The sequence below is a fragment of the Sphaerodactylus townsendi genome, linkage group LG15 (genome assembly GCF_021028975.2).
Source record: "Sphaerodactylus townsendi isolate TG3544 linkage group LG15, MPM_Stown_v2.3, whole genome shotgun sequence".
Lineage (NCBI taxonomy): Eukaryota > Metazoa > Chordata > Lepidosauria > Squamata > Sphaerodactylidae > Sphaerodactylus > Sphaerodactylus townsendi.
In genome coordinates this window covers 3,112,200-3,135,663 of record NC_059439.1, presented here as the reverse complement: position 1 = coordinate 3,135,663, position 23,464 = coordinate 3,112,200, and the positions used below count along the sequence as shown (strand labels likewise).

The window sequence follows — 23,464 nt, the reverse complement described above, 5'->3', positions numbered from 1 at the left end:
AACAATACACTCCAAGCAGGAGATTAATGTATTGTGCTGTGCATTGTATGGCCACTTCCTGCCACTGACAAAGGCATCCTGTGAACACCTCTTGCTCTTTCCGGGGTTCCAGGAGTTGGCTGCCTGCACCTCCCTTCCCATCACTCAAAACATCTCCCTGCACCTTCCTTTATTATGGTCTCAACCACGACCAGTATGAAACAGGGGTCGTAAATCTGCACTGACAACAGCTAAGGTTAGTAGAGGCCACTGGGGGACAGGAGGGAGATGCCACAGCCCACTCTCAGCTCCTGTTAGAGATCAAGAATATTGTCTGTTCTGAACAGGGGGATATAATGGAAGTCTATGAAATTGTGCCTGGGGTAGAAAATGTTGACAGAGAGACATTTTTCTCTCTTTCTCACAATACTAGAACCAGTGGGCATCCATTGAAAATGCTGGGGGGAAGAATTAGGACTAATAAAAGGAAACACTTCTTCACGCAACGTGTGACTGGTGTTTGGAATATGCTGCCACAGGAGGGGGTGATGGCCACTAACCTGGATAGCTTTCAAAGGGGCTTGGACAGATTTATGGAGGAGAAGTCGATTTATGGCTACCAATCTTGATCCTCTTTGATCTGAGATTACAAATGCCTTAGCAGACCAGGTGATCGGGAGCAGCAGCAGCAGAAGGCCATTGCTTTCACCTACTGCATGTGAGCTCCCAAAGGCAGCTGGTGGGCCACTGCGAGTAGCAGAGAGCTGGACTAGATGGACTCTGGTCTGATCCAGCTGGCTTGTTCTTATGTTCTTATGTTCTTAAGCACAGCCCCTCTTAGAAGAATCTGGTGCAGAATTTTAATTTTAGCAAAGAATATAAACAATCCTGAAATTTCTCTGAGCTCCTGAATAGAGACCTCACAGTGCAGGCCACAGTCTCCTGCCAGGGAACAAAGGGTCATGCACTTGACTTCCCCAATCCTTCAGTCTGAGTGGAAGCATCTCACTGTTCAGAAGAGACACCAGGCCCAGAAATTCCCTGACCTCTTTGTCTGACACTTTAAGGTTCATTCTGCATAACCAATTGTGCTTCTTCTAGTCACTGGGAATTCTGCAGAGGGATAAAACCTCAAACCCTTAACTATGCATGTATGCATGTGCCATCAAGTCACAACCAACTTACAGTGACCCCAGAAAGGACCTTTCAAAGCAAGGGAAAAGCAGAGGCGGTTTGCCACTGCCTACCTCTGCAGAGCCTTCCTTGGTGGTCTCTCACCCACACCAATCCTGCTTAGTTTCTCACCGCTGATGAGATGGGGCTATCTCATGCTACCTTTCCTCTCAGGTGTCAAACTCACAGCCCTCCAGATGTTATGGACTACAGTTCCTGTCATCCCCTGCCAGCATCATGCTCTTAACTACTGGACATCTGGTCAGCCCTTCTGTGGTTTGTGATTTTTCAAATAAGACCATGGTTGTACATAATCCTGCTCCTGCAGTCCCTAAAGCTCAAAAGTTGTTGTTGGAAGCAACGGCAACAGCAGAAGACACCTGCAGTATCTGTACATGTCAAGCAAATCAGCACCTGGAGCCCCGAGAGCAACGCTTGTGGACCCCTCACCTTGTAAAACATGTCCCCCTCTTCCATCAGCTTGCTCAACAGGATGACCAGGATGTCTGGCTTGGAGGTAGCCATCGCCCAAGTGGCTGGACCTGCAGTGTACAGGATGCATGATGGGTAAAAAAACTCATACAATGCAAAAAAGGGCAAAGGAAGTAGCTGGGAAAACAGCCTGGGGAGGACATTCCTGCTGGAGAGAACAACTTGGTGCTGTTCAGCCACAGAGCTCTCTGGTCCCAGGGCAAAGGTGGGCTTCCTGTCTGGATATAGGCACCCTTCCCACTGCATTCTTTCATTTCAGCAACTACCGAAGATATTCCCGGAAGACTGACTGGCATCAGTGGGAAATAAGGCAGTCCTATTCGGGGAAAAGTGCTCCACTTTCTAAGCCACAACATATCATGTTTAAATGCTTTTGCTTTGTTTCAGCTCCGTTTTGGATTTCTGTTGGTTTTCAGATTTGTGTAGTCCAAACCCTCTTGCACTGTTCACTGGATATCCCATCCATCCTGCTGGATGTACTTGGCTTACTCTGAGTAATCTGCCTTGAGTCTCAGAGAGAAAGGTGGACTCTACATGACCTAAATAAATGAATTAGTTAATTGAGGAAATCCAAGTGTTCATCAGAGAGCCCCTCTCCCCAGCTATGAACATTCTGAACATTTTACAATACAATGATCGGGAGATATCTCTGGCCTTGAGAACGGCATCACGGCATCTTTTGCCTAAACGAGACGAAAGCATTCAGAGTTTGAACAAGTTGGTGCTTTGGAACCATCTTCACCTCAACCAGGCTTTACACCCGTGAAGTGCAAAGTACAACCCCCTACTCCTGATGCAGTCCAGTCTTCCAGTCTAACAGCCCAATTCTGTCATTGGCCTTCAAAACCCACAGAAATATTGGAGGTCTCATTGAACAAAGCAATTGTTAAATAGGGAGGTCTCATACAGGTAGGGGTTTCAGCAGGTGTTAGGTAAACATTACATCAGTAGTGTGGTATTGGTGAATCAGGTCCTGAATTCAAGTTATTCTCCACAACAGTATGGAAAAAATTAATTATCCAAAAGGTAAGGAAACTTTAAAAAAAATTACAGGATGTGGGGGAAATGCATGCAGGCAAAACCATATAAAAGGAAGCGGAGCCATCAGACCACCAAGCCGGATGTGGAGAGCAGTGAAATATACCTCGTGGGCGACTCGGTAGCGTCTGACAGCCTTTGAAGAAAAGGAAAAAAAAACAAAAAAAGTTGTCGGAAAGGGAGAAAAAAATGGATGAAGGTGAATTCCAAAAAAGAAGGAAAAAGCAGCAGTGAGAGGCAGGCAGCAAAGCAGCGAAGGCGCCGGCAAATTCCCCTTCGCAAAGGAAGAGGTTAGGGGGGTGGGGAGGGGAGAAGGGAGGTCATGCTCCAGTCCGGATACACCGACACAGCTGGGGATGCATCATCACAGCCCCACCGTCAGACTGGGGCTCCTCTTCCAAGGAGAGGCCTCCTTCACGACCCCTGGCCAACAGCCCAGCAGCAACAAATCTCCCCCATTCAATCCACACAACACCGCAATCAGAGCACACGCAAAGGCGGCTGCATTCTGCCAACAAGGCATTCTCCGTGCATGCTTAACAGGACGGTTGGAGGGGCTTGTGTTGCGCTGACACAGCCTGGAGGACGCAAGCAGCCGGTTCCCTTTCCTCTCTCTCCTTCCTACCTATCTTGGCTCCCTTCTTCAGAAGGGTGACCACAACCGAAGTGTTGCGGCAGCCCACTGCTCTATCAAGGGGGCGCATCCCACTGTAGTCCACGTGTTCAATCATAGCACCATGATCCACAAGGAACTGAACCTGTAAATAAGGAAACAATTGAATCAATCACATGTAAGCAACCAAGTCCAGGTTTTTGAGTTTCAAAGGCGGAGTTTCAAAGGCGAAGGCGGCAATGGTCAGGCACACCTTAATGGTGTGACCCTACTCTAACCTGTTTTTTTTCTTTCACCTCATTTGTTTGTTGAGAGTCTTGCAATAAGGAAGCTGACCAGTTCAAACCTTTCCCAAATGCAAGACTATCTATGCAACAGTCCACAAATTGTTGGCCAGAGTGCCCTATAGCAAATCAGAGTGCCCTATAGCAAATAGCTTCCACTACAGTAATCGAAATAGGGATTGTATTGTCAAAGGCTTTCACGGCCGGAATCACTGGGGTGCTGTGTGGTTTCCGGGCTGTATGGCCGTGTTCTAGCAGCATTCTCTCCTGACGTTTCGCCTGTATCTGTGGCTGGCATCTTCAGAGGATCTGATAGTAGGAATGGAAAGAAACGTCAGGAGAGAATGCTGCTAGAACACGGCCATACAGCCCGGAAACCACACAGCACCCCAGAAATAGGGATTGTGTGTCTTATTCTTTTTCTGTCCATTCCAAGCAGCATTGCCCTCCAGTTCAAAAGGACATGGGATAGTGAACAGTGGCGGAGCTACAAGGGGAATGGGGATGCACCGTGCACCGGGCGCACGCCTGGGGGTGGAAAATCGCCTCCAGGCCCCTCCCCCTTTCCCCCGCGGCACCACCCCACCCCCTTCCCACACTTACCTTAGTTCCTTTCCTTTTCCTATAACTTTTTCAGACTGAAAAAAAGGCCTGTTCACAGTACAGGATAAAGATGGCCTGAGGAACTACAGTTCCCAGGAGACCTTGGGGCTCCTGGGAAGTATAGTTCTTATCAGGCCGTTTTTAAGCCTGAACTCTGAATAGGCCTTTTTTTCAGCCTGAAAAAGTTCTAGGAAAAGGAAAGGAACTAAGGGAAGTGTGGGAAGGGGGGGTGCCACGGGAGGGGGCATGGGGGGCCCCCTGGAAAATATAGACTGCGCACCGGGCATAATTTGGCCCAGCTATGCCTCTGGTGGTGAACTATCAACAGAATGGACGCAGCATACCTGGACAGAAGCAGAAATGCCCCAGAAGTCAGAATGATTCTCCTGTCTGCCACTATGCCCTTTAGGCACAACCAGATGTGACAAACTGTACAAATTAACTAAAGGGACTCGCAGCTATGCTGCAGCTACTAGTTCCTGTTGGCAACTCCTGAGTAAATGCACAACAGAGCCTGATTTGGATCAGGACTGCTGTGCAGGAGAAGGAGGAATTCCTGCCTTCTCCCCTATGCTGTTTTCAGCAGTTGTAACAGTTTGGAGGCTGCAGGGAAGGAGCAATTTGCTCTGTTGGAAGACAGTGAAGTTCATGGAGTGCTGGCATCTGTCAGCTCCCACCCAGGCTGCCCAGGCTGCTTCAGTGGTCAATAACATCTACCTAGTGGAGCTATCGTGACTGGGCTAATGGCAGCTAGGAAACGCCTGAGAAATACAGAGGAGCTGAGCCCTCCTGCGTCCAAGCAACAAAAAATAGACGATTTTCTGTTACCTCAGGGTGAGACTCCGCTTACATTTACTATTTCAACATCAAATCGGTTCTCCCCTTTGACTCTGGAGGAAAACACACCCCTTGCCCCCTCTGAAAATGAAGGTGGAACAGTGGGAGTCACTAACAATGCTGTCTCAAGCTTGAGCTTACCCACGAGGAGCCCCATTAACTTAGACTCAGAGGAGCTGGCTACGACATCACAACCCACCTCCAGGGAAGGAGATATAACATGCAAGGCATGTCTGAGAAGTGTGTCTGACACTGCCTCTCTTTGCAATCTTGTTGCTAGAACTCTTAGCAACATTTACAGTGAAATTAAAAAGATCCAAATGAACTTAGACTCATTGTGTAAACAATCTTCCGAGCAACATGCTATGGATTCAGCTCACAGAACAGAGAACAAGGGTGAACTAAAGTTGACAGAACCATCTGCACCATTCACCTTAAATGCAAAACAAATCTGGCTCAATTTTTCAGAGTTACCTTTAATACCCAGCATGTTAACTATCAACAACTGATACTTGAGAACAATAAAATCTGTCTCAATATTTTCTACTATAATGGCTGCTTGCCTGTCTGGAACTCTTTGAGTCTAGCTAAACGCCATCTAAGTGTGTTACTTAAAATCAGAGCAAAGGAGATAGATCTGATCTCAGTAGAATCAATCAATGCTTCAAATTACCTGAATGACCATCAGAGAGTACTACTAACATTTGTTTCACCAGTTATTACAAAAGAACTGTGGAAATGTAGGATTACTCTTAAGAGCAAAGGCATTCTCCCCTCACGGGTTTTTCATAATATTATTGTGTCTCCATTAGTTCCAAACCTCTCAAAAAGGAGACTTAATCCTGATTTGGAATTGCCCGATACATCTGCAAACAGGAAACTGATGAAGTGAAGTTCAGTTTGAGGTCAACCCCAGGGATCCCTCTCTTCATTCTATGGCACAGGATCTTAACCATAGCCCAGGGAAATGGGACCACACCAGGAATCGCTTGTTGGAACAAACTAATTTAGAACAGACAACACCTTCTGAGCCTTATGGGAACAAAATCTCTCAAGAACTATACATTTGCCCTCCTAAGACTCTGCCTGCCTCCACTGTTATGGAAGACCTCTGCATCCCTTCTCAGTTGGCTCCTCAACATTCCTTAGAGTTACCTCAGATGGATTATGAGTTGGACTTTCATCTCTTTAAAGACTTGCAATTGGGATCTCAACAGGATACAAAGGGAAAAACCTGGGCCCAAGAGCTGAGCGAACTGATGGAGAAACCTCACCCCTCAGCTTCTTGGCAATTAGATCTTCACCAGATGGAGATATAGAAGGAACGGAGATCATTGAAGTGCACAATAATGGAGACTCCAGATCCAGTGCTACAAATAACTGTTGCGTTTTTTTAGATGCCAACAAATCCCTGGAGAAACTTATAGAACTGGACTGACGCCAGCCCCTCGATGCCAATTTCCCTTCCCAAATTCGTTTAGTATCCTGGAACATTGCGGGTTGGAACAACAAAGTTGCAAGACCTGAGTTTAGGGAAATGTTAACGGGCTATGATGTTATCTTGCTGCAGGAGACTTGGTCTGCATCTCAGATCTTTCTCCCGGGTTTTTTATCATATTGTGTCCCAGCCTTTAAAGCAAATTTAAAAGGAAGGGCCCAAGCAGGTTTATCAATACTAATTAACTCTAACCTAGATGTCCATGTGAAGGTTCTCCCAGCAGCTTCCAAATTTGCACAATCTGTTCTGTTAACTAATGAACATTTTAACACAATTTTAACAATAACAGCAAAAGGTAGAAGACAGGAATTCCTTCTTCTCCCACACAGCAGCTCTGATCTAAATACTCATGAGTTGCCACCAGGCACTAGCAGCTACAGTACAGCTGTCAATCCCAATGGAGAACCTATGCAGTTTGTAATATTTGATCAGCCAGGCTGGAGACAAAACCATCCCATGACATAGAAAGGTGCTTATGGCCTGGACTGCCGGGTCCTCACCCACTGCCTTGGATTGTGTTCTTCCTAATTCTGATCCAGGAAAAATCATAGGTGGCTCTGTGGCCATAGATCACAGCCATGAAGGACAGTGGCATAGTGGTTAAGTGCACTCTGGCATAGTGCACTCTGATCTGGAGAACCGGGTTTGATTCCCTGCTCAGCCACTTGAGCTGTGGAGGCTCATCTGGGGAACTAGATTAGCCTGTGCACTCCAACCATGTCAGCTGGATGACCTTGGAGCTCTCTCAGCCCCACCCACCTCACAGGGTGTTTGTTGTGGGAGAGGAAGGGAAAGGAGATTGCCAGCCCCTTTGAGTCTCCTTACAGGAGAGAAGAGGAGGGGAATAAATCCAAACTCCTCCTCTTATTCTCTTCTCATGACTGGAGATAGCTTTGACATTGACAAAGTGTCATCTTGATTCTTTCCCCAGGCAAAACTTACCACCTCTGCATCACCGTAAAATGCAGCCAGGTCCAACGGAGTGCGCCCATTTTTGTCAGCGTGGTCTGTAGAGGCTCCACTCTCTACCAAAATTCGCACGACTGAAAGATGGCCCTTCAAGCAGGCCCAACTGAGGGCAGTCAGTCCTTCTTTGTCCATGAGGGAAATGGAGGCACCTGGAAGAAATATTATACAGGTGACTTCTGCACCTCGTCCTGGCAGAGTCCCCCAGGAAGGCTTCATTCCTGGCGTGTGTTTTTTCCCCCTCCCTGGGAAGCGTGAACCTCTTTCCCGAGAGACTCACATATCCTGCAACATTCCTCATATCATCTGGACTTCACAAGAGGAACAGGGTCAGCAGCTAGCTGCTGCCCCTTGAAACAATTATGTTATTTACTCATGAGTACATCTACCTGCTACAAGCAAGCAGCAAGGGTAATTCCTCACGCCTGTGTACACCCTGCAGACTGGGCCAGTTGCTTATGTGGCCCACTCTAGCCAGTAGATCTGCTTCCAAGTGACCCAGAGACAACGGCTTCCATACAAGGTGGAACGCTAATCTGCAGAGCAACGTATAGGAAGATCTTGGGACACGGGGGTCACATGGTGGAAATGAAGAACCGCTTAGGAGATTTCTGTGGCACCAAGCACCAGTCATTAGCATATCCAAATCACTCCAGATAAAGAAAATGTCAAAGAATAGATACGATTGGTTCCATTAATGAAAGCTTGGCAGCAAAAGACTGCAGAATCTGAACATACAGAAAAACCAAACCACCAAACCTTTTATTGGCATAATAAATAATACGATCACAGAGTAATACAATCATGGTTGCAACTTAATGACATAGCACAGGTACTTAGCCACCGTTTCAGAGAGAGCGGGACAATCACTGTTCAAAAGATAAGAAACGTTTTGTTGGCCTGATAGGCCTTCTTTATCAGTGATTAGAGCAGGGGTGGGCAATTATTTTTTCCATGGGGCCGCATAAGAAACAGAAAATATTGTGGAGGGCCGGGCCAAAAGGCAGGGGGGCCAGTCAGGGTCATCCAGCGGGCCGGATGTGGCCAGCGGGCCGTATAATGCCCAGGTCTGGATTAGAGGGATCAGCAAGTTGGACCTGATTGATCTTATAAAGTGGGCAATATAGAAGAATATGAGTTACAGATTCAGTCTGCTTCATGCTGCAATCGCACGTTCTGTCCTGGTAGGGATGTCTTCCTCTTGTTACAGCATAGTGTACCATGCCAGAGCGAGAGAGCTCTTCTCTGGTTGGGTAAGACTGATTGACTCAGGTACTTGGCCTCCCTAGCTATGTTAAAGGGAATTCCTAGAAAAAGGGGAGAGCAGGACTTATTTGCTAAGATACTGGAATTCCTGATCAATTAATATTTGCTTTGAAGAGTGAAAAATTTCACGATCAGGCAGCATGGCTAGTGACTCTAGGGTAAATCCCAATGTTAATTTTTTTTTGTTCTATCAGGGTCCACCAGTCAGAATCTTGAAGATCTACAAGAGACTGGTATGTAAGGCTTGAGTCCTCAAAATTAAACAGAGATGTAGCCAGAACCAAAATGTAGCAAGCCAGGCTCTGGTCTCTAAAAGGCGTTGACCAGTTTCAAGACAAGGGACCACGTAAGGGAAACAGACAAGGGACCGCATAGGGGAAACGGACAGAAAACACACTCCTCTTTCCCCAGGTCTAAGGAAGGAGGAAGAAGGAAGGATGTTAAGGAGGAAGAAAAAATCACCCTAATGGCTTCAGATTTGTTGTTCAGGCTCTGTACATTTCAGGTCACCTCCCCTCTGGCTTTTCAGACCCCCAGGAACTCTCTTTACATGCTCCTTGTGTTGCTCCTACCAAGACTCCTCTAGAAGAATGGCCCCGTGCCATTTTAAAGGGATCTTCTTACCACAACCCCCCCCCCCCCAATAAACTGGACCACAGTAACTTCATCAAGCAAAGCCAGATTCTGTGACTTTGTGGGTTGATGGGTTCCACTGCACACAGCACACAGCTCACGTCCTGCATCTTCAGCTGCAAACTCTGGAGCCTGTAATTCGCAAGGAACTGAGACAGTGGAAAGTGAGGAAAACCAGCCCTTCTGGTTTTAATAAAGGCAGCCTCAGCTTAACCTCTGAGCTTTCAACGGAAACCCAAATTCACAAAGCAAGGTGGAAAATTCTTACACAGGTACCTGGCTGACATCACAAACCAGAGATGTTTCAAATCCAAGTCAGGATTCAAAGTTTATGGCATCACTCCCACCCCCCTTAAAGACGTGTCTGCCATTTCCTAGATCCCACTCGATTCTCTTCACCAGTTATTTTCAGCAGGCAAGTATGGGTTTTGTACCAAAGGGGGACCAAAGACTCAGAAGCAAAATCTATATATAAATCAAACGTCAAGTCAGACAGACACACACTGTCAAATAGTTCGCTGCTTCAGAAAATATTTTTGTATATTAACACTAAATTCAAAACCTCTGTAAGGGAAGCAGGTGACTATGGAGGAAATAAATTCTAGTGTGGCTGGTCTTAGAAGCTGTTTGGAAACAGTCCCTGGGTTTGTGAAGTACAGTTCAACTATATTTGCTGATGAACATTCCGGACTAGGGCCTGAACACTATGTTGGTGCCTGAGCACTATGTTGGTGACTGAGGAGCGTGATTTTTGCCACTCCCCTACTTCTGTGGCAGACTTCTGACCACCCCACCCTCCCCCCTCAATACTGTTCCTGGAAGTCATTTCAAGGGTTTAGACCAGGGGTCTGCAGCCTGTGGCTCTCCAGATGTTCATGGACTACAATGCAGCCTGTGGCTCTCCAGATGTTCATGGGGCTGATGGGAATTGTAGTCCATGAACATTTGGAGAGCCATAGGTTGCAGATCCATTTTAGACTCTAGTAGGAAGGGGAGGGGTCACACTCTGAGAACAGAAATCCATTCTATGAGCATGGATTTGGCATCCGTCTGTCTTGCATATCAGACCTGAAATCACTCATGAATGCAATTTAATAATTGATCAGGGTGTGCCTGATACATTTTAGCAGAGCTGGCCTGGCCATCTTTCTCCCTTCTTTTCTGCGCCATCAGCGACTGAAAAAATCAATTTCCCCAATTAATCAACCTCTATAATGTGCGTAGCATTCGTATCACGTATTCCAAACGGTGATGCAATTAACAGAGCTCGCACGATCTCAGCCATTTGTACAATTGGTGCAAGTTAACTGGAGAGTGACGTTTGGTTCAATTCTGGTTTTACGCAGAAATCTCGCAATTTGGAGGCCAGTCTCAAGAACCCACCTTGCGTCAGTAAGAACTCCACTGTGTCCAAATGCCCTTCCGAAGACGCCATCATCAAGGGAGTTCGACCTTGTTTATCAGCCATGTTCGCATCTGCCCCATGAGTGAGAAGGAGATCCACAATCTGAAAGGACACACAGCAAGATGCACCAGTTATAAGTGAGCAACCTGATCTCCTTCTTCAGGGTCTCCGTACAGTCACACCTATGGGAAAAGGCCACCTCTGAAAGGGGAAGCAGGTGAAATTGCCAGGGCTGCTTTGTGTTAGGTCTCGGAACCTTAAGCCAATTAACGGACTCTGAGGAATTGATCAGTAGCGTTTATTGATGAGGCATCGAAGCACCAAAGCTGGGCAAAGCCAGTTCTGACAGACCTGGCATTTACCATCCCCTTTATTCCTGCTGCAAGTCCTCCCTCTCGCTTTCCCAAGAAGTTGTGAAAAACAGCCCCTGGAGCTGAGGCGCCCCAAGGTTGGCAGCAGACAGTAAAAATGAGCCACCTGGCTTCCTGCCCCACGATATAATGGATGTAACTCTTTTTCTCATGGGGCCAGGGTGCCAGGGGAAGCCTAGTTATCTGCAAAGATTGTGCAGCCATAAAGTAAAGATCAAGGAAAGAATGCCCCAGATGGCAGTGGTTGCAGCCAGTTACATATACCTTTTAGCAGCATTGATTTGTCATTTTAAAGTTACACTGAGTTAGGAACGCATCTCAATCGCACAGATACTATCCTCCTGACATTTTGCACGGCTCTGGTACCCCATTCACAGCATCATGATGCCTCTCATAATATCAGTACAGAATATCAGACCAGGATGGGCAAGACTCAAATTCAGGACACCCCGCTGATATGAAGTTCCCTGGGTGATCTTGGGCCAGACACTCTCAACCAGCTTTATTGATCACAAATGTTGCTTGTCAGGGTAAAATGGAGGAAAAGAAGGACACAGATCTACTAGACTGACAGGCAGACAAGAATGAAATTAGGCAGATGCCCTATGGGACTCTGGAAGAGCTTCAGGCTCTCGAGATGGCAACAGCATTGGCTGAGCCTTCTTTGACTAGGGTTAGAAGTCATTTGCAAGCTAAACCACAACACAGCTTGTTCCAGGTCCAATCCAGGGTCTCAGGCATTCAGGGAAAACCCACAGATCCTTTTTGTACTACCGTGGTCCACAAATAAACAGGCTCCTTTCTGAAGGACACAGTCCTGCCAGTGCAGAAGCCAATAGCCCTGCAGAATCATCATGATATTATCTACATATCTAATTTACACCCATGCCCTCATCTGCAGATACTTAAATCCACAGATAGAAGGCCCACTCATCCCAAACAGATGTTCCCTAAAATATTGTCGAAGGCTTTCATGGTCGGAATCACTAGGGTGTTGTGTGGTTTCCGGGTTGTTCTAGTAGCATTTTCTCCTGACATTTCACCTATATATGTGGCTGGCATCTTCACGGCAAAGCCAAGCATGACTTTTTAGGGAAACAAAACCCATCATTCTCTGGACACTGCAGTCTATGTCGTTGGGAAATATTTATATGCTCTTTTGTGAAGTGCAGCCCTTTATTCTCCAAAATTAGAATCTGATACTTTTCACCTTGACTTCCAATTGGAAAGTCATTCTGTCCCACAAAAATATCACTGTACCAGACATTTGATGATCAGAAGTGAGAAGGCTGTTGCAGAATAGAACTTAGTGCCTGTGATAGTTTTGTACTTTTAGCAAATGGGTCAAATTAGGGATGCCACAAATTTCTGAGCAATAGGAATCGGTGGGAAGGAAAGGGCTGGCACGCTGGAACTCTCCACAGAACATTGTAGCATTCCCTCAAATTCTGTGGTAAACCAGAGTTTTTTGATGAAATGCTTGAGGGTTCCTGTGTGACTTCTGTTTTAGGTCAGATGTGATGTAGGTGCTCTGGGGAGCCTCCCACCCCCCAACTCCTCCTGGAGGTTGCAGGCTGAGGTCTTAAGCATGGGTCTGGGCCTTGTACCCACTCCTGTCCCCTCATGTACAAACCACATCTCCCTTCTTGGACACTACAGTCCTCTAACCAACGAGGGGGTATGTTCTTATGGGGTTGGCAAGGACAGCCATCCCGAGTGACTGTACTTCGGCCATTGCTGTGGGCAAGGAAGGCTTACTGCTTCCTTCACTGCGTTGTTGTCAAGTCCTCAGACGGTGCAGCAGGCGGGGCAACTATGTGCCAGGAGATGCTTCAGATGAACCTGCTGATGTCATTTCACTTCTTCATTGATCCATCTGGTAAAGCCACTTCCGATCTCTGAGCAATGATTGGTGGTACTGGCGAGGAATGAGTCTTCAGTGACATCACAAGTTCAACTAAAATCTTTGTCTTGGATGAATCAAGGGCAGGGAGACCCAACATCCTGCCCAGCAATGTATCCTGATTCCTGCTACTTCACTGGAGTAGGAAGTGCTTAAGAGCCCAGGAGGCATTATCTTTGTGTCTACAGGAACACCCATTTGGAGATAACCACTGCCATCATGTTTGACTTGGAATCTCGTAACATTTTGTGGAATCTGCCCCCCTCCAAAGTGTCAGCCACTGTGATTGGTTTGCTACCCCCCGCCCCCTCCCGACCAAGGCAGTCACTGTTGTGCCATTCACTAACAGAATTCACTAACAGGAGGTGGTGATGGCCACTAACCTGGATAGCTTTAAAAGGGGCTTGGACAGATTTATGGAGGAGAAGTCGATCTATGGCTACCAATCTTGATCCTCTTTGATCTGAGATTGCAAATGCCTGAGCAGACCAGGTGATCGAGAGCAACAGCCACAGAAGGCCATTGCTTTCACATCCTGCATGTGAGCTCCCAAAGGCACCTGGTGGGCCACTGTGAGTAGCAGAGAGCTGGACTAGATGGACTCTGGTCTGATCCAGCTGGCTTGTTAAAAAAAAAATTTTATGGCCAAACAGAATTATGGCAAAAACTTGACCTCCACAGATGGTTGAGAGAACAGCTTAGAGCCCTCTTTCCTGTTTGCCTCAAGATGACATGAAAGTTGCTCAGTGAAGGAACTCCAAGAAGCAGGCTGACTGAGATTAAATTCTTCCACATTCCCCAGAGAAGCCGTTTGATGCAGAGGGTCGGCTTGCTTCCCTAGGAAAGCCCTTCTTCATTCTGCTGATCCCCTTGCCCTGAAGAGGAGATCCCACCTTTCCAAGCAGTTGTTGTGTATAAGTTCAGGGGGGGATGAACAAAAATCAATCAGGCCCTTAAAATGTAATTCAACTTCCTTGCAAACCCAGCAGTTAAATCTGGGAGCAAAAGTCAGGAACTCCCTGGGCCCCAAAGAAGTTTCTGGGGTCAGGTAGATACCCTCTCTCCTCAGTGGCCACAGTTCCAGACAGAAAGAGCCTGGGCCACTGAAGCCCAAAATGCTTGGGGGCTCCAGATGCAGGATTCCCAGCCCTCAGGCACATATCCCTGTTTCCAAAGATGATGCAGCAGTGACAGGACTTCTCTTCCCATTCCATCAGCACCAAGTGGCTCCCAGGTGATGTGAATAATGAGCATTGGGCAGCTGCTTTTGACCAAATCAGACCCTTAGTCCACCAAGGCGGTCTCAGCCATTCAGGTGTCATGACAATTAGATCGTGGTGATCATATCCTCTCCAGCAACATCATGAGTCAGCAAAAAGTAGTGATCTGACAGCTGGAAAACAGCAGTCAGACTGGCTCAAACCAGATGCAATGATTGGTGCAACTATGTATATAAACAACTACACTGTACTGTACCTGGGTTCCTTTTGGAAACAAGTGCCTGGCAGAGCACTTCGTTGGACTGTTTCAGATCTCTGTATATATTATCATGCACATATAGCAACTCTGAGGTAAAAACCTTCTTTGGGAAGAACCTACTGTGTAGAGCAGGGGTAGGGAACCTTTAACACTCAAAGAGCCATTGGGCCCTTTTTCCACGGGAAAAGAAAACACTTGGAGCCGCAAATAATTTTTGACGTTTAAAATAAAGATAACACTATATATATATAGGGTTTTTTTAACCTTTTACTCTTCTCATTCTGAGAAGCGCATGGATTTGCCCGCCCTGGATGAAGCCGGTGGCTCGGCCTCGCTGGCCGCCGGGAAAGCGCCCACCCCGCTCCAATGGGGCGGGCGAGAGGGGAAGCCCACGGCGCGGCCCAGCCGACCGTGGGCAGTTGGTGCGCCCGCCCTGTTGCCTGCAGGGCGGGCAAGGATGGGGTCGGTGGCTTGGCTCATGGAGCCACAGTGCAAGGGCAGAAGAGCCGCATGCGGCTCTCGAGCCGCAGGTTCCCTACCCCTGGTGTAGAGTATTGTTTCTTCTTCGTGGAGGTGGGAGGCTGCTGTATATGTCAGCTATATACAGGTGAACACTTGTCTACTCTGAGTAGTACCGCTCTACGTCTGCTGTCATCAGGCTGAGAAGATGCTTGCTGGCTCAGTCCCGTCCCGTCCCTTACCTGCCAGTGGCCTTGTCTGACTGCACTGAACAAAGGCACCACCCCGCGCCGGTTGGCCTGGGCAACAGCTGCTCCCTGCTCCAGAAGTAAGCGACAAACATCCAGCTTGCCCCGTCCTGCTGCAGCTGTCAGAGCTGGAAGAGAGAAATAGTCTGATTGGAAGGAAGATCAGGCCCAGGAAGGTCTCCACTTCACAATCCCAAAGGCGGGGAACAGTCTGGCATCAGCAGAGATTGGAGATGGACTGGCATGGACCATCTCTGCCTATACGCCTACCCATAGTGGTGAAGAACAGAGCACAGCAAAAAACGAGGGGGTGTTTGTCAAACAACAAAGGAAACGGGCTTCAGGTTCTGTTTCCAAAACTCGCCCAAGAGGAAGGGATGCAGATCCTACTAGGGCATTATCTGTGCCAAAATCACGTTATCAAAGTCAGTTGCACATTGCTGATCTGCTAAGATGCGTGATATTTAGGGTTATCTAGTTGACTGATATCACTGCTGTCTCCCTTAGATAACTCCTGATTCCAGTGTTACCATTTTTGAGAACATGGGAAACAGGAGTTCTGACGGGGACATCAGCAGTCAGAAAGTAGGAAGCCTCCGCCCCCCTTCCAGTTGAGAGTCAGGACTTCACCATATACGTTTTAAAGGGACATTATTTTCAATGGGGTAGACCTGGCCTACCCACAGAAAAACAATTCCCGTTTAAAATTTAAAAAGCTAAGACCCAACTCTCACCTGAAAAGCAGGCATTTTTCTCTAGTCTGCCTTCCTTCCTCCATTTTAATTCTGCATCAGGAAGAACGTGCTCATTTTATTAAATACTAACTGGGAGTATTTCCAGTATTTTCAGAATGGTTTTTTGGTACCATGACAATGATAATTCCTCCCGGTATGGAATTAAAATAATTTTTAAAAAACCTGTACACTATTACTGAGGACTCTATTTTACTTCCTAGAATGAACAGTGATGACTCTATTTCACTTCCTAGAATGAACAGTGGCCAGGTGCTTAGCACCCTGGGAAAAGAAGAAACTGGAAGCTGTGTTGAATCTCCTGAAGGCCAGCCAACTGCTTTCCACATAGAATTAAATACAGTGGAACCTCAGTTTTCATTGCCTTCAGTTTTCATCGGTTTTGGCTTTCAGCTATTTTTTTCAGTGAAAAATTTGTCTCGGTTTTCATCGATTTGCCTCGGTTTTCATCGATTTGCAGTAAGGTGCAGGGGTTTGTGGAGAAAAATCACCCGGACAAAGCTGTTGCAGGCCATGATTGCAACTTGTTTAATGACACTGTCTTGCCCCATTTCAGACAAATCTTAAAGAGGAGCCAGAAACAGACCTCTTTGGACAGCTTTCTGGTGCGACATTGGTCCACTGGCTCTGAAGCTGGTCCTAGTGTTATTGTTTGTTACTGTTTTCAGCATTAAACAATACGTTTATTCACCAAAAATGTGTTTTTGGTATGTTTTTTGGAGTGCCTAGAACGGATTAATTGGATTTACATTGATTCCTATGGAAAAGTTTGCCTCGGTTCCACTGTATTCAGCACATCAGTGGGGAGATACACAGTCTACAGAATTTACCTGTCTCTCCCCAAAGACTGTCAAAGCTGTTGATTTGTGCACGCTCCACCTCCTCCTCATCTTTTTCTGGAAGATCAAGCAAGTAGGAGACAATCTAAAAAGAAATAAATATGTCAGTTCAGAAACCAATACACACACTGAAAATGTGCAGCTAACATTTCAAACAGGAGTTGCTCTGAACTAAAAACAGGGAGAAACTGTTAACTAATGCCCAATTATTCCCAACACAATAGTTATTTATCTCTCTTTACAAGGAAAGCATCCACACTCTTTTTGTTCTTGGAAATAACTGTGCAAAATAAGCTTTTATAAATGCTATCACAGAATATAAGCATACATAAATAGCATGATGAACGCCTCAGACAGAGCATTATTAACCCAAACAATCAATTCTCTCTTTACAAAAACACTGAAACAAGATCTGTGTCAAATTTAAGCTTCCAAGCATTTAATCTAATCTTCTAATGTTGAATCTAATCTTCGGCTTTCAACTCTCTTGTCTACACACACACACACCACAAGACGAGCTGAGAGAGTTGGGATGTATACCCCGCTTTTATCAGTCGTAAGGGGTCTCAAAGCGGTTAACAATCTCCTTCCCTTGCCCCCCATGCAACAGAGACCTTGGTGGATTCCGCAAAGCAGATTGATAACATATTGCAATCATTATAAAATAATTCATTTTCCAATTGGGAAAACAAGTTTACTTACAATGATTGCAACTCCTTATGAATCTGCTGTGCAGAACGAGCCCGTGTAAGGTAGGTGGGGCTGAGAGAGTTCTGAGAGAACTGTGATTAGTTCAAGGTCACCCAGTAGCTTTCATGTGTAGGAGCAGGGAAACAAATCCAGTTCACCAGATAAGAGTTCACTGCTCATGTGGAGGAGTGGAGAATCAAACCTGATTCTCCAGATTAGAGTCCACCACTTTTAACCACTACACCACACTTGTTAGCCATCAATATGTAAAGGTGTAGTTTACCCAGTCGAGAAGATGAAGTTCTATTGTGTGAATAGTGAGAGTTACCAAGTAACTCTTGTGAATCGGGGAGGTGGCTGTGATCTTCAGGTCACGTGTCCTCCATTGTATCATCTCATGAGGAGAGGAAGACCACTTCAGTCACTCTGTCTAACCCCCCTTTTGGTATTCAGAGTTTTGCTTTTCATCGCAGCTTGTTTGCAGCATCCATGAGTGGCAACATACCTCGGCATATCCCATGCTGGCAGCTGCGATCAGGGCCTGCTGGATGGCCTGGCTCTTCTTGAACACCCCCTGGTGCTGCCCAGCCATGGCCCAGTCACACTGAATCAAGAACTTGACGACCTCCAGGTGGCCTCGGAGAGCTGCATGAACCAGGGCACACTGACCATTCTTGTCCAAGTGATCCACCTTTGCAAAGACGGGGGGGGGGGGGGGGATAACCCAATACAATTAAAACTGACTGCTTTCATTATGATCCTTGTTCTCATAACATTGCTACAGTCATTCTTGTTTCTCTGGACAAGACACAGCCCACCCATCTTGGATTCTGAAGAAACTGATGTCCTCTTCCTTATGTCCACAGCACGTACATACATATATACATACATACACAGACCTGTATTGGCATCAAAAGTATAATCCAATATAATAATTAAAAGGAGCCACAGTTGACTAAAATTAAAAAGTAATAGAAAATAGTAATAGGAAACAAAGTTATACAAATGCACATGTTATAGATTTCACAGTACCTAAAATTAACACTGCTTCCTAACAACGCAAAGGTTTATTGCACCCTGTAGGATACTGGCTGATCTCTCACACAGATCTGCAGAAGGGCTATTTAATAAGAGGACTTCAAAGCTGCAGGAGAAGAGTTGGTTCTCAGTGCAAAAACAGGGATTAAGAACTTGGCCCGAATATCAGCAAAGAATGTGTTGTACTGTTTCAAAAGTTCATGAATTACAAGGGCATTCTCTTTCTGCATATGGTACTCTCTGGAATCTTCCAGAGAGTAGGGCAGATGGCACAGTGTTGATATTCAGCCACATGGCCTGGTGTGCTTGGGATTCCAGGACTCAATAGGGAGTATGCCTTAAAAGCAGCACAAATAAGATTTGGAGCCTCTATTTCCAAAAATCTGTGTTTTATGCTTCTGTAAGCATCAAAAGCAGAACAGGAATGAAAGGGCTCAATAGATAGACCAATAGAGTGTATCTTCCTCTCGACTTTAACTAGGCAGCCAGATAAATGATATTCGGTAAGCATCTGATAAATTAGACTCGGGGGTCTGAGTTATGGTGTACGCACACTCAGTACTTAAATGCTCTAAACCATGCCAAGGTCTCCATCTTGTATTGGCCAGTTTCAGCACATGGGGCTGGTTAAGAAACGCACCTGGGCACTCCCATGATTTTACATAAAAATGTGGATTGTGGGAGCTCGACTGAGCAGCTGACAGCTCCAATCCGCAAAGGGACGCAGTATTTTAGCGCTGAAGTTTTTTAAAGCTAATGGGACAAACTGATTACCATTATTATTTAAAAAACACAGGTAATAGCTGATGCAGTGATATCGGCTATACTATAGCTATAGCTGATTTTCGATGGGGGTTCCACAAAGTGTTATACTGGAAGAGGAGCCCTAGATATCTAAACTGTTTTACTTGTCCAAGGCTATGGTAATTTAACTTCCAGTTATAACAATGCCAAGTTTTAGCAAACAGAAGAACCTTAAATTTTTCATAATTAAGTTCCAATCTGTTGATCGCACAATATTCAGCACAGCGTCTCATCAAGCATTTCAGGCCCACCCCATAGATGACAACAATACAGCATCATCTGCATAAAGCAAAACGGGTACTTGGGTTGTGTCCATCCACTTTCAATGGCTGAAAATGGATGGATTTCAAAGAATGAAAGCTAAGTCATTTTTAAAAAATTAAATAAAGAAGGAGCTAGAACACAGCCCTGCTCAGGAGCAACAGCCGCAGAAGGCCATTGCTTTCATATCCTGCATGTGAGATCCCAAAGGCACCTGGTGGGTCACTGCGAGTAGCAGAGAGCTGGACTAGATGCACTCTTGTCTGATCCAGCTGGCTTGTTCTTATGTTATTTTATTAATAGGGATATCATCTGCAAATCTGGCCACTATACTGCTCACTCCCAAATCCAGATTATTTATCAACAATTTACACAGTACTGGCCCTAATACTATGACAGGACAAGAACTGTCCATTTATTCATACTCCCTGCTTCCAGACATTTATTCAACTTTTAATCAATAGGTGGACCCATCCTCTTACTCGGAAGCCTTTGGTGGGGTACCTTTTCAAAAGTCCTTTGAAAGTCCAAGTACATAAACTCTACAGGGCACCACTGTCTATGTGTTTGTTTACTTTCTCAAAGACTTCCAAAATGTTGAGGTGGCAAGACTTCTCTTTGGAGAAGCCAAGCTGATTTTCCCTCAGCAGGCCTTGTTCCTCTGTGTACCATAATTGCAGTTAACAAACCAGATACAAACTATGTCTTACAGTGGTGGCGAACCTTTGGCACTCCAGATGTTATGGACTACAATTCCCAATTGGCCAAGCTGTCAGGGGCTGATGGGAATTGTTGTCCATAACACCTGGAGTGCCAAAGGTTCGCCACCACGGTCTTAGAATCTGGGTTTAGCAGCCACCAATCAACATTGTTGGACAGTGCACATTACAGTAACTTGTAATCAAATAATCATTTACAAAGCATGGTTTACTGTGACATCTGAATTCAGCCCCACCCACTCTGAATCTGTATTCACACTTTAGAATGCTTGTCTATCCTTAACTTACATCTTCCCAGTTCAGAGGCATGTGAAAAGTTTTAACCCCAAACAACCATTTCTTTTCTGTACTGAAATTCCTTAGGAAGGATTTAACCAAGGATTTAACCCCCTCTACACCCACCCCACCAGGCCACAAGACAATGAGAGGCTCAGCCTCTGTCCTCACCTTTGCTCGCCTCTTGCACAGGAGCACCACAATGCTTAGATAGCCAGCAGCGGCTGCATAACCCAGGGGCGTCAGGCCACTTTCAGAAGAAGCATCGACATTAGCTCCAAACTCCAGCAGCAGCGCCACCATCTCAGTGTAGCCCAGATGCGACTGAACACATAAAATTGGGGCATTGTTCAGCACCTCTGTCCTGTAATTGACATTGGCACCTCCCAAAATCAGCAGCCGGCTGACCTAAACAACAAAAGAAAAAGGAAAACAGGATTGAGGACCATTTCTAAAAATTCTAGTAAGTGAGGCCCCTATTTTTCTCAACTAAAGCTAGAGGCAAGATCACCCCCCCCCCCCAACCATCTTGATTCAATAATTGGCCTCAGGATCTGAGACATCTGCACCCAGGCATCACCTTTGTCGAGATGTTCCAGGCATACCTCAAATATTAGGAAACAAAATCTGAGGTGGGTGCTGTGTGGTTTCCGGGCTGTATGGCCGTGTTCTAGCAGCATTCTCTCCTGACGTTTCGCCTGCATCTGTGGCTGGCATCTTCAGAGGATCCTCTGAAGATGCCAGCCACAGATGCAGGCGAAACGTCAGGAGAGAATGCTGCTAGAACACGGCCATACAGCCCGGAAACCACACAGCACCCAAGTGATTCCGGCCGTGAAAGCCTTCGACAATACACAAAATCTGAGGTGTTGGACAAGGCCCTTCTCAACTTGCCAGGGACTTGGCTGCCCAGGTGTAGCTGCCTTGAGTACCACCAGCCTGAGCTGCTGCCAAAAGCCGCATGCAGAAGGAGAAGCGGGCGTGGCAGTTCTTCTCTGGCTTACGCATACAACCCAAGCTAGAGAAGAAATCAGGACCTTGATGTTCATCATACAGAAAGGGAACAGTACAAGTTGGTATGCTTCAAACACAGCAGAAATAAGAGTTTTGGACTGAAGTATTCTAAGGACTGAAGCAGAAGCGTTTTATTTCCTCACTTCCTTCATACCCTGCTTTTCTCACTACCGTATATATTCATGTATAAGTCGAATTTTTCAGCACATTTTTAATGCTGAAAAAGCTCCCCTTGACTTATATGCGGGTTATTAAATTTTTTTGTGTGTTTTTACTTTGCCAGCCAGCAGGGGGTGCAGTTTTTATGCTAGCGACACCAAATTTCAGGGTACCCTCGGAAGACACTCCTGATGATACCAGCCAAGTTTGGTAAAGTTTTGTTCAGGGGGTCCAAAGTTATGGACCCCCAAAGGAGATGCCCCCATTCCCCATTGTTTTCAATGGGAGCTATTAGTAGATAAGGCTACCCTTTTGAGGATCCATAACTTTGGACCCTCTGAACCAAACTTCACCAAACCTGGCTGGTCTCATCAGGAGAGTCTCTTTATGATACCAGCCAGGTTTGGTGAAGTTTGGGTCAGGGGATCCAAAGTTATTGATCCCCAAAAAGGTGCCCCATCCCCCATTGTTTACAATGGAATCTTATAGTAGATTTTCCATTTCTGATAATATCCCTGTTAAAATCTAAGTTGGGTTACATTTGGACATACAGATGATGATGAGGAATCCAGTTTTGAAGGATTTTAACTCCTGTGTTTTAGCTTGGTTGCTGATTGAGCTAATGTTTTTGTACTTTTAAAGTTACTGTTGAGACCATATTGTTCTTGTTGACCCTCTTTTCCACTTACAGAGCCAGTTTACTGTTTTTCTTTGAAATAAATATTCACAAACACTTAACCTACTGATGCCTCAATTGATGTAATTTTACTAGTATCTATTTTTATTTTTGAAATTTACCAGCAGCTGCTGCATTTCTCACCCTCGACTTATACGCAAGTCAATAAGTTTTCCCAGTTTTTTGTGGTAAAATTAAGTGCCTCGACTTATATGCGGGTCGACTTATACATGAGTACATACGGTACCAGGACCTAACCCAGCTTCCACAGCACAGTGGGATTCACACGTCCTAAACTCTAGTCCACAGATGTCAAACTTGCGGCCCTCCAGATGTTATGGACTACAGTTCCCATCCTCCCCTGCCAGCATCATGCTGACTGTCTAAGCCACAGGTGTCAAATTCGTGGCCCTCCAGATGTTCATGAACTACAATTCCCATCAGCCCTTGCCAATATAGCCAATGCTCATATTGAGAGGGACTGATGGGAATTTTAGTTTATGAATATCTGGAGGGCTGTGAATTTGACACCCCTGGTCTAAACTATCCCTCCCAATGCTAAAATGTTAGAGGTTCCAGGATGCTGAGCTTGCCGTGCTGAACATATTATACTCAGAGAACTGTAAACTATCTTTCCATCAGATGCCCATCCTCTGTAGCTCTAAACATTGTTTTCCTTCCAACTGGAATGAGAGTTGCCCACAGCAATGACTCATGCGGAAAGGCAGAGGGGTACTCTCTTGTGTATTTATCTGCATCGGGTGTAACTGAATCATTCAGATGCATGGCGGAATTACTAACCCTCTGAAAAAAACAGAATGGATGGAAATCTGTCCAGAGTTTCCCAGATGCCTTGAATTGATTTAATTTTCTCTCCAAGAGTTATCAGCAGCTGTCACAAGTCACCCTGATGTGCCCTGGGGCACCACTTGGTATGACTCAGTTGGCACCAGCGTGTCAACCATTGCAGGCAAAACAGTCCTTGTTGA

General features: G+C 45.9%; 2 protein-coding genes across 4 annotated transcripts in view; both read right to left on the bottom strand.

Annotated features, from left to right (window-relative positions):
* Positions 1-23,464, bottom strand: part of KCNH6 (potassium voltage-gated channel subfamily H member 6) — a 534,004-nt gene that overhangs the window by 232,576 nt on the left and 277,964 nt on the right. The window lies entirely within an intron of this gene.
* The window catches only part of TANC2 (tetratricopeptide repeat, ankyrin repeat and coiled-coil containing 2), a 243,193-nt gene that overhangs the window by 5,741 nt on the left and 213,988 nt on the right, over positions 1-23,464 (bottom strand). For all 3 annotated transcript variants that reach the window (XM_048516921.1, XM_048516922.1, XM_048516920.1), the window contains exons 18-25: positions 20,798-21,034; positions 18,034-18,219; positions 16,830-16,923; positions 15,242-15,375; positions 10,766-10,889; positions 7,460-7,635; positions 3,308-3,440; positions 1,603-1,694 (exon numbers count right to left, since the gene is read on the bottom strand). In XM_048516921.1, coding sequence (XP_048372878.1) covers positions 1,603-1,694; positions 3,308-3,440; positions 7,460-7,635; positions 10,766-10,889; positions 15,242-15,375; positions 16,830-16,923; positions 18,034-18,219; positions 20,798-21,034 — 1,176 coding nt within the window. The remainder of the gene's footprint in view (positions 1-1,602; positions 1,695-3,307; positions 3,441-7,459; positions 7,636-10,765; positions 10,890-15,241; positions 15,376-16,829; positions 16,924-18,033; positions 18,220-20,797; positions 21,035-23,464) is intronic.